Here is a 12243-nt window from a genome sequence, read left to right on the forward strand (position 1 = left end):
TTAATAATAAAAAAAAAAAAAAACTAGCGAAAAATTTAAAAAAGTGATCTTATTGTATAGAAAAAATTATATGGTATTACTAAAAATATCACTTTGTCCTGCAAAAAATGCAGCAACCGAAATATTTTTTTTTCTATGTGTAGCCCATATAGCCAGCTGAGTTTGAGACCACTGCTCCAAAGGGACTAATAAAATCAATGAAAAATGTAATAAAATAGTGTTAAAGAATATGGAAAAAATAAAAAAATATAAGTTTAAATCACCCCTTTTGCCTCACTGAAAATAATAAAAAAAATACACATATTTGGTATTGCCACATTCAGAAATGACCGATCTATCAAAGTATAAAATCAATTAATGTGATTGGTAAAGGGCGTAACAAGAAAAAAAACAAAATGACAGAATTACGTTTTTGTTGGTCACCGCAACATTGCAGTAAAATGCAATAAGAGGCGATGAACACATCGCATTTACTCAAAAATGTTATAAATTAGAAACGTCATCTCAAATCGCAAGAAAAGGCTGTCACTGAGCTCCAGATCCCGAAAAATGAGAACGCTATGGCATATTGACGGAAAAATAAAAAGGTATGGTTCTTAGAAAAAGGGGAGGAAAAAACGAAAATGGAAAATCGGTGGGTGGTGAAGGGGTTAAATATTTCCTTTTTAAAGAAAAAAAAATCTTGAACATACTCTTTGAGGGATTAAGGTTGGAAGCGTCTGAACTAACCCAACTAAAAGAAAACCCCAATCCTGGCATTTAGATTTTTTTTCCAATTGGGTTAATTTTGGTTTTATGGATGTGTCAATACCAAATATATATATATATATATATATATATATATATATATATATATATATATATATTTATATTTATATCTATCTATATATACATATTTCATATTATTATTATTATTATTATTATTATTATTATTATTATTATTAATAATAATAATAATAATAATAATAATAATAATAATAATAATAAATAATTATTTTCAATGAGGGATAAAGTAGATGATTCCAATTTTTATATTTTTTAAAAGTTACATTTCTAAGAGTTTTGTTTTCAAGCTTTCTGTGCCCCAGCAGGTTATTAGATGAGCAGGAGTGTTTCCTGTAAGAATTGGTGTTATTTCCTATGGAGGAGATGTCTTGGAATCCTTCTTGCCCTTTCACTGTGTGCAGTTGGCACGGCTCAGTCACCCAGCTGGCATGCCATTCCCTCCAGCAGGTCGTTGTGGCACCACTTGTGGTGCTCAGGTCAGCTGAATGATGCCCATTGTGCTGGAGGAGCACAGAGAGCCCCTGTCCTGCGCCTGGCAGGGTCAGACCACACTGTGTGCCATCTCCTCCCCATATGGGTGTAGTTACACCTCACTTGTTGAGGAAGCTTCCCGCCCCCTGTGTGCAGGACAGCCCCATGACAGCTGCTGCCTCCTTACCAGGGCCAGAGCTGCCCGCTCATGTCACTGCACAGAGCAGGGAGCCCGGTGAGTACCACTGTGAGGGGCAGTGTGACTGGCACATGACAGCAGTGTGACAGGCAGGGCAGCTCCACGCCGGCTGCGAGCTGTGGGCTGGCCAATAAGTTGGAGAAGTTGTGAGCTCCACACAGTACACAGGAGACGTGTGACATTACTCCAGTATAGAGCACAGCCAGCATGTACTGAAGGTATATAGTGTGTATACTGGGGGGATAGAGTGTATAGTAAAGGTATATAGTGTATACTGAGGGGATAGAGTGTATACTGATGGGATACAGTGTATAGTGAAAGTATATAGTGTAAACTGAGGGTATATAGTGTATACTGAGGGGATAGAGTGTATACTGATGTGATACAGTGTATAGTGAAAGTATATAGTGTAAACTGAGGGTATATAGTGTATACTGAGGGAATAGAGTGTATACTGATGGGATACAGTGTATAGTGAAAGTATATAGTGTAAACTGAGGGGATAGAGTGTATACTGAAGGTATAGAGTGTATACTGAGGGGATGTAGTGTATAGTGAAAGTATATAGTGTATACTGAGGGTATATAGTGTATACTGAGGGGATACAGTGTATAGTGAAAGTATATAGTGTAAACTGAGGGGATAGAGTGTATACTGAGGGGATATAGTGTATACTGATGTGATACAGTGTATAGTGAAAGTATATAGTGTAAACTGAGGGGATAGAGTGTATACTGAGGGGATGTAGTGTATAGTGAAAGTATATAGTGTAAACTGAGGGTATATAGTGTATACTGAGGGTATATAGTGTATACTGAGGGGATATAGTGTATACTGATGGGATAAAATTTATACTGAAGGTATATAGCGTATAGTAAAGGTATATAGTGCATGCAGATGGTATATAGTGTATACTGAAGGTATATAATGTATACTGATGGTATATAGTGTATACAGATGGGATTGAATGTATACTGAAGGTATATAGTGTATACTGAAGGTATACAGGGTATTCTGATGGGATATAGTGGAAATTGAAGATATATAGTGAAGGGATATAGTGTACAGTGAAGGCATATATTGTATACTGATGAAATATAGTGTATTCTGAAGGTATATAATGTATACAGACGGGATGTATTGTATACTGAAGATATATATAGTGTATACTGATGGGATGTAGTGTATAATGAAGGTATATAGTGTATACTGATGGGATATAGTGTATATTGAAGGTATATAGTGTATAGTGAAGGGATATAGTGTATAGTGAAGGGATATAGTGTATAGTGAAGGGATATAGTGTATATTGATGATTTTTAGTGAAGGTTTATACAGTATTGTATACTGATGGCATATAAGGCTATAGTGTCCTTGCATTGGGCAGTGCTGGTGACAGGGGGCGGAGCTAAGCACTTCTGAATGATAGCTGTTCTAATTGTACTCCAAATGTGGGCACTGCTTTACTACCGGCATACACACAGCCCCAGGGAGCATGGGCATGCTGAATAACTAACACTATACCTGGTGTGTACTGATGTGAGTAGATATATCAACTCATATTTCTTTATATCATATATAGACAGCCATCATACACACACTCACACACACACACACACACACACACACACACATTCACACACACACACACACACACACACATACACACACACACTCACACACACACACACACACATACACACACACACACATACACACACACACACACACACACACACACACACACACACATACACACACACACACACACACACACACACATACACACACACACACACACACACACACACATACACACACACACACACACACACACATACACACACACATACACGTATGTGTGTATATATATATATATATATATATACACTGTATATATACCACCTATATATCATCCATCTATAAATAATAATTTTATTTATATAGCACCGACATATTCTGAAGCACTTTAGTATCGCTCGTTCTCTATCTACTATCTGTCTATCTACAGTAATGGCTGGAATGTTTGAGATTGTTCCAGAAAATGAAGTGAAGTTTTTCTCCCTGAAATTTATTGCAATTACAAATATTCTGTTATACACATGATTATTTCCTGTATGTATTGGAACAACACAAAAAAGACCCAGAGGAAATAAAGGCAAATTGCACATAATTTCACACAAAACTCCAAAAATAGGCCAATGGGCTAACAAATTTGTTGGCACCCTCAACCTTTTTTTAGTAGCACACCCTTCGGAATAAATAGCTGGAATCATCGCTTTCTATAACCATCAACAAACTTCTTACACAGGTCTCTCACCTGGAAATTTGGACCAGTCATCATTTTCAAACTACTCCAGGTCTCTCATATGTGAAGGGCGCCTTCTCCCAACTTCAATTTTAAGATCTCTTTAAGACGTGTTCAATGGCATCTAGATTTGGACTCATTGTTGTCCCTTCAGAACTCTCCAGCACTTTGTTTCCATCCATTTCTGGGGGCTTCTTGAAGTATGTTTGGGGTCATTGTCCTGCTAGAATTCCCATGACCTAGGATGCAAACCCAGCTTTTTCTGGGCTAACACTGGGCAGAACATTGCCAACCAAAATCCTTTGGTAATCTTCAGATTTCATGATATCTTGCACACAGCCAAGGCATCCAGTGCCAGAGGAAGCAAAACAACCCCAAAACATCTTTGAACCTTCATCATATTTTACTGTAGATACTGTGTTCTTTTCTTTGTAGGCCTCATTCTCTTTTTGGTAAATGGTAGAATGATGGGCTTTACCAAAAAGCTCTATCTTGGTCTCATCTCTCCACAAGACACTTTCCCAGCATGATTTTAGCTTATTTACGTATATTTTGGCAAACTGCAGTTTAGCTTTTTATGTCTCTGTGTCATTAGTGGGTCCTACTGGGTATCATCCATAGCGTATCATTTCCTATAAATGTTGACGGATAGTACGCACTGACATAATGCACCCTGAGCCTGCAGGACAGCTTGAATTTTGTTGAAACTTGTTTGGGGCTCCACCATCTGGACTGTCCTGCGTTGCAACCATTCATCAATGTTTCTCTACTGTCCAGCTTCAGGGAGATTAGATACAGTGACATGAGTTGTAAACTTCTTAATTATGTTGCGCACAGTGGACAAAGGAACATCGATCTCTGGAAATGGACTCGTAACCTTGAGATTGTTGATGTTTTTTAACTATTTTGGTTCTCAAGTCCTCAGACTGTTCTCTTCTTCTTTCTGTTCTCCAAGCTTAGTGTGGATCACAGACATACAATGTAAAGATTCATTCAACTTATCATTTTATCTGGTTTCAGGTGTGATTTTCATATTGCCCACACCTGTTACTTGCCACAGGTGAGTTTGAATGAGCATCACATGCTTGAAACAACGTTGTTTACCCGAAATTTTGGAAAGGGCCAACAATTTTGGGGGTTTTGTGTGAAATTATATGTCTATCTATCTACTGATCTGTCTATCTATCCAAATATGTATACATTAACTATCTATCTATTATCTATATATTATCTATACTGAACAAAAATGTCAATAGAACACTTTTGTTTTTGTTCCCAATTTTCATCAGCTGAACTCAAAGATCTAAGGCTATGTGCGCACTAGAAATGTCCTTTTTCTCAAGAAACTTTCTTGAGAGACATTCTGGGAGTTGAAGATTCCCGCACCTGCGGGAAAAAAACGCACTAATTCCGCGGTAAAAACGCATGCGTCTGCAGAAAGATTTCTAATCTTTCTCAAGAAATTTCCGCGGCAAATCCGCGGGTAAATCCGCGGGTAAAACGGTCTAGTGCACATATAGCCCAAGTCTTTTTCTTTGTACACAAAAGGCCTTTTTCGCTCAAATATTGTTCACAAACATGTATATCTGTGTTAGTGAGCACTTCTACTTTGCTGAGATAATTCATTCACCATACAGGTGTGACATATTAAGATGCTCATTTGACAGCATGGTTATAGCACAGGTGTGCCTTAGGCTGGCCACAATAAAAGACCACTCTAAAATGTGTAGTTTTATCACACAGCACAATGCCACAGATGTCTCAAGTTTTGAGGGAGCGTGCAATTGGCATGCTGACTGCAGGAATGTCCACTATAGCTGTTGCCTGTGAATTGAATGTTCATTTCTCTACCATAAGCCAACTCCAAGGGCGTTTCGAAGAATTTTTCAGTACATCCAACCACCCTTACATCTGCAGGCCACGTGTAATCACACCAGCCCAGGACCTCAAGATCCAGCATCTTCACCTCCAAGATTGTCTAAGAGGTCTTTCGCCCTGTGTTCTGTTCTCCCCGTTCAGTGATCCCATTGGGGCTTCCATATAAACCCCCCACAAAACGTGTTTTGGACTTATGCGCAGACAGGACCATTGACTCTCATGGTGCACATGGAGTCACTGTGTGCCCTGTTGTGCTCCATTTTCGGAAGTATACGCTTACTGGAGACGAACACCCAGACATAGTAGACTATCTATCTCTCTATCTTTCTTTATATCAAATTCAATCTCAAATTCAAAGAACTTTATTGTCAGGACTAAATACACATTAATTTTGCCAAAGCAAGTTTTCATTAGGGAATAGGGATAGGGACTGTGGGGATGATGAATAGGGACCGTAGGAATGATGGATGGGGGCACATCTAAGATGGGGGCTTTGGAAGTCCATAGCATATCATAGTTCTCTTTTTCAGTCTATGGCATGTGCTCACATACTGTGCTGCTATCTCCACTGCACTCTCTTCTTTCCCCAGCAGGATATACAGGGTGGTCCAAAAGTAGGTGGACAGTATTTGTAATAGGGTTATCAAACATGGTATAAAGTGAAACTGACTCAGTTGCCCTTAGCAACCAATCAGATTCCACTTTTCATTCTTCATAGACTCTTTGGAAAATGAAAGGTAGAATCTGATGGTTGCTAAGAGCAACTGAGTCAGTTTCACTTTACACCATGTTTGATAACCCTATTACACATACTGTCCACCTACTTTTGGACCACCCTGTATGTTTTCTCTTCCTTCTTCATTCTTTCTTCTTCTCCTCCCTCTTCCTTTAGAACACCATGATGTTGGTTTTCTTTTGATTGGTAGTCATCATGTGGAGTTGAATGTCTCCAAGATTTTCAGGTTGTCTTGAAGGCCTTCCTGAGTTGGTAACATCAGCAGTAGGTCATCTGCATACAGCAAGAACTTCACCTGGGCTTCATGGAGTGTGAGACCTGTAGCTGTGGTGGATTCAAGAGCTTTGGCCAGTTCAATGATGTAAATGTTGAAGAGCGTTGGACTTAGGCTGTAGCCCTGCCTGACTCTGTTGCCGAGCTGGAAATAAGCCATTTTTCTCCCGTTCACCCTCATGCTTCAGTGGTTCTTTGTGTAGGAACTAGGTCTTTACTCCTATTCTGTTGTCCAGCAATTTCAGGAATAAGCCCGAGTGCCACACTGAGTTGAAGGCCTTTTTAAAGTTCACAAAATAGGGGTATACCTTCCCATGCTTTATATTGTGAATGTGGCTCTGATCGAGGATATGCAGGTTGGAGATGTGGTCAGTGGTATGACGGTTTGGCCTGAACCCTGCTTGGCTCTTGCTGAGGATGTTGTGCTACATAAGGAAACTGAGCATCCTCTTGTTCAGGATGCTGTTGAACAGTTTTTCCAGGTTGCTGCTGACACATAGGTCTCTATTTGACTAGGTCATACCTTTCCCTACTCTTTCACAGCCTGTATTTCTAGTGGTTTGTACTTTAGCTTTTCTGGTGGGATTCCATCCAGGGCTCTAGCTTTTCTACATTTCATGGAAGAGATTATCTCTTCAACTTCCACTAGTGTAATTGGTGTATCCAAAGGGTTTTTGGAAATGTTTGACTTTTTCCTCCATTGCCTTTACTTTTGACGTTTCCTTTGGGGTGTCTTTGTAGTGGTCTATGAAGTATTGGAACCCCTTGTTGTTGACTCTGTTGCAATCACTTTTCTGAACAAGAAAGCCATGACATATTGCACTATCATTACCATCAAAATAAAGGAAACCTTGATAGAACTACAACAGTAAGTAATAAAGCCACATTGTAAATGTAAAGAGTTGTATCATTGTATAAATGTGATTGGTCATCCCCTGACTTTTCCTCATGCAGATTTGTCACATTTTTTGTGCACAGATTTGTCACAACCAGAAGGTTTTCCTGATGTCAGCAAAATGAATGAGATCCCTGAAGTCTTGTGCACACGGTGCTTATTTTCTCCGTTAGTAGATGTGGTGCATAATTTAGATCTGCAGCATGTCAATTTCAGCGTTATTGGTTCAGATTTCACTCCTATGAGTGGGGAAAAATCTGCACCAAAAGCGCATGTGAAAAACACATGAAAAGCGAGCCTATTTTAAGCAGCGTTTTCCTGCCAAGAGATGCAGAAATAGTGCAGAAATGTATGCACCAAATACTTGAGATGTGCACATACCCTTACTTGTTGGATAGATCTGCCGTGGTCTATGGAGTAGTTGTAATATGATAAATGTCTATCTAATGCTCTAATGTGGAGGCAAAGTGATTAGGGTATTGGGGCATCCTGGTATACTGGGTTGACTTTGAAAATTATTAATTTCATGCACAGACGAAATCACAGTATTTCATTTTAATATAACCACTTTAGATAGCACAAGTGACATAACTGTACGGGTTGCAGTAATGTCAACTCACTCAATGGAGTGGAGGTAGGAGCTGGAGACAATTTATATAAACCGACCAGGCTGCTATATTAAGACTCCATAAAGCATGATGCAAATGCAGAAAATAAGTGGCCTTTCAATGCAAGAAACAGGATACGCAGTCCAAACAACGGCATTTCAGCAATAGTCCAGTACACAAGTCCCAGTTTGGAGTCTTGTATCCACCATACCATTCAATGGGTATGGTGGATATAAGACTGACATATCCCCATACAATGGGTATGGGGATATGTCATCAACCATTATCACCCATCTCTCTGAATACCCATAAACATGGCCCTTGTCACCCTATTAACGCTCTCAGTACTATACATGCTGGAGCTTCTGGACATATCTCCCCTCTATGACTTGTCCGGCGGCCATCTAACAGGGGATATTAGTTGTAATGGTCTTTGGGGCAGTTATATGGGGTGTAGTAATGGTGTTGAGGCATTAGTTTACTCTTGCATGGTAGTATTTGTGTAACTGAATTTTTTAGGAGTCCACTATTATATATTATTAAATTGTTTGGGGAAATGCTTATACAATTATATATAGCAATACTAGACCCCACAGTGCTGATTTTCATTATAAAATAACATCTGGAGACAGTGTACTACAGAAGTTTTGCTTCTAGGCCTATCGTGTGCTAAAAGTTGTTCTATAGATGACATACTAAAATATATTTTGGGGGTGGGGTAACAGATGCCTTTGGGCTTGTGCCACCTGTCATTTAAAACTTGGCTTAACACTGCATTATCCCAGTGGTTGGTCCAAAGTGTTTGGAGCCATGTTGTAATTGATTGATTAAAGGGGGTATCCAACTGATAAATGACAACCTTTATCCCCGACAGGGAACTGTTAACCTTTTTACATAGTAGAGTGACATTTCGGATGCCTGACTGCTGCTCCACTTGTTCTCTATGGGTGCTGCCAGAAAAAGCCAAGTATAGCACTCTTCAGCTCCACAGTGAATGAATGGAGTGGCAGTCGAGCATCACACTGCAATGCCATTCTAAACCCAGGGTCACATGACTGTAGATTCATCCAAGATAATTGGGTCATTTATGCTAATGAATGTGTAGCCACATGTCTGTATAACTCAGCCAAGGATTTCATTGCAATGCACAAACTGACTGTCAGACTCCTGACCGCAGCATGACAGGGGCATAGAAACACATGCTTGGATCAGAAATGCTTATGGCCAGTCTGAGCATAGTTATATGGCCATGGGATATTTCGATCAAACTATGATCTGAGTTTGATCAGAGTGTCATTCTCTCGGTTGTGAGAATCATAGCACTCTGTGAGGAGAAGATAGATAGCAAAATTTCTCCATCTTCTCCATTCTCTGAATCTGTGGAAATCGGACTGCACTCAGATGTCCTTCAAGTGCAGTCCAATGATGTCCATATACATATAGACTTGAATGGGTGAGTCTCATCAAGATTTATGCATCTAATTGCAATATACTGCAAGTTTTTCTCATGCCGAATCTATATGAGAAAGATGTTGATCACCACTGCCCCAGAGCATATCATTACTTCGAGTGTTAATCGATACAAAATCGGATAGCATTCTTCTGATTTATACACTTGTGTGACCCTGGCCTAGCAAGAGTAAAATTTCCCCATTTTACCAATTTGTGCGCATCTCAGTGGTTGGATTCCTACTGTGTCAACAAGTTGTCACCTATCTACTTGTTTTAAAAAGGCAGGAATTGTGCAAGTGTATATCTGCCTGTTTTAGAGTGACTACAGAACAAGACAACTACTTTATTTCTTTAGTCTCATGAGAGCAAACTGAGAGAGAATGATGACAACACTTGAGAAAGTCAGTGCAGTTTGATAGGTTGCATGAATGCATTGACAGCTGTTCCACCCTAACCCTACATAAACATGCATGCTTGGCCAAGGGGTATGAATTCTAAATGAAGAGAGAAAGGAGTAAAATGCTCCTCAACACCTCTAAGGCCCCTTTCAGATTGCGTTTTGCCATACGTCCACAGGTCCCGTCGGAGCATCCGTCCGGACTGCCCCTCCCCCACTCTGCTAAGCGTGCTCCGGACGCATGCGCCCAACAGGGCCATTCACTGCTATGGAGCGCACTGCGTTAGCGTGTGCTCTGTTTTGTGCCATTTTGTGCAAATATACGTTTCTGCAGACGGACACCCGAACGCAGTGCGCTCCATAGAAGTGAATGGCCCTGTCGGGCGCATGCGTCCGGAGCACGCTTAGCAGAGTGGGGGAGGGGCAGTCCGGACGGATGCTCCGACGGGACCTGTGGACGTATGGCAAAACGCAATCTAAAAGGGGCTAAGGCTTATCTTGCCTAAGAACAAAAGAATCAGGCATGTTGAAGTCCAAGAGCTCTATCCTTTCTTCCTGAAAAATAAGCTATTGAGATAGAAGATACACATTAGTCGGTGGTCCGGTCCTGCTGAAATTGTCTGTGCAATGGCCCAAATTGTGTATGGCCACCTTTACACAAATAATGCAAGTACAGTAGGATTAGTACAGAAGGGCAACTGGACAACCCTGTATCGAAGACATCTCCTTTAATCATCTGATCAGTGTTGACAGGGATGTGCCATTCCACTAAACCAAAGTTCTCTACTATAACAGAGGACTTTGATGACTATATCATACACAGTCCCAGAACATCTGGGAAGTGGTTGTCTAGCCCAGGAAAATCTCTTAAGAAGCAACACTAAATATTATCAATGACCATGAATGGCTTAGGTGTTAAAACACTTTATCCATGGTTGTCTTTGGTGGTTTAGTTATCAATTAGTTAGAGATGAGTGAACCCGAGGCTTGGTGCTTGGACTTTTATAAAAAAACTGTTTGGATTCAGAGTTCGGTGCTTTACGTATGAACACCACTCGCGCAAGCATCGTTGAGCTCGGGTACGCAGTTATCAGCCCAGTGCAAGCTGCTTGCTGTGTGTGGAGGTAACAACAGCATGATCAGATGTAGTTGTACAAAAAAATGGGAAAAACCCCGCCTACCTCCCTGTATGGGATCTGTTTATGGATGACTACATGTGGATGAAGATCGGAAGTGCCGAATTAGTGACTTCCATTTGGCTTCAGATCAAGTTCATGTCCCTAACCAAACTTAAGTTTGGCTACTCCTCTGAATCGATTTTTCCATGGGTCAGCTAATCTCTAGTTACAGTGTATTTTTGGTGGTCTACGGTTGTGTACAAGTTAATGCATTTGTCTGATAGTCTAGGGGTGCTTTAGGATTTAAAATGGGCTATTGATGGGTAGTGAAGGGTAAAGGGTTTATATTTAATGATGACATTATCATCTGGCACACCATGCAGGAAGTGCTTGTGCCAAGAAGTAATATTAAGATTTAGAAACCCCTTTATATCTAACAATCAGAACTAATGCTTTATTGATGTCTTTAAACTAGAACAGCGTGGGAAGGGAAGAAAAAGGCCAGGGAAAGCCATACAGGTGACAAATACTATTGAAAACTCTGCTGTTAGAAATGGAAAGGAAGAACTAAGACAAAAAAAAAATCAGAATAATGAAAATATGGGGGAAAGAAAAAACAATCACAAACTAAAATGTTTTTATACAAATGCACAGAGCATGGGCAACAAACAAGGAGAATTGGAGTTACTAACTCAGGAAAAGAAATATGATGTCATTGGCATCACTGAAACTTGGTGGAATGATACACATGATTGGAATACAAGGCTAGAAGGATACAACTTATTTGCAAGAAACAGACATAATAAACAAGGAGGAGGTGTCACATTGTATGTTAGAAAATCCTATATCTCCACAGAGATTGAAGCTTCAGAGACTGGGAGGTCTGTGGAAGTTTGGGTAAGAATACAAGGAGTAAACAAGGGAAAGAACACCATTGCAGGCGTGGACTACAGGCCGCCTTAACAAGCGGAGGATATGGATAAACTCTTTATACATCAGATGATCAAAATATGATGTTGAGATCATGGAAAATTTCAACTATCCAGACATTTCTTGGGAATCTCTCTCAGGCAAAAGTAACAGTTCCAACAAATTCTTATCCTCTGTTACCGACAACTTTAT

General features: G+C 40.0%; 1 protein-coding gene across 2 annotated transcripts in view; it reads left to right on the forward strand.

Moving 5' to 3' along the window:
• The first annotated feature begins 1412 nt into the window (after positions 1–1412).
• SLC26A2 (solute carrier family 26 member 2) overlaps positions 1413–12243 on the forward strand; it is an 86008-nt gene continuing 75177 nt past the window's right edge. The window contains exon 1 of one of the 2 annotated variants that reach the window (XM_075344638.1): positions 1413–1492. In XM_075344638.1, coding sequence (XP_075200753.1) covers positions 1466–1492 — 27 coding nt within the window. In that variant the 5' untranslated portion in view covers positions 1413–1465. Of the gene's footprint in view, positions 1493–1619; positions 1675–12243 lie in introns of those variants that run through there. The other variant, XM_075344639.1, reaches the window with a different exon arrangement.

The sequence above is a fragment of the Anomaloglossus baeobatrachus genome, chromosome 4 (assembly GCF_048569485.1).
Source record: "Anomaloglossus baeobatrachus isolate aAnoBae1 chromosome 4, aAnoBae1.hap1, whole genome shotgun sequence".
Taxonomy (NCBI): domain Eukaryota; kingdom Metazoa; phylum Chordata; class Amphibia; order Anura; family Aromobatidae; genus Anomaloglossus; species Anomaloglossus baeobatrachus.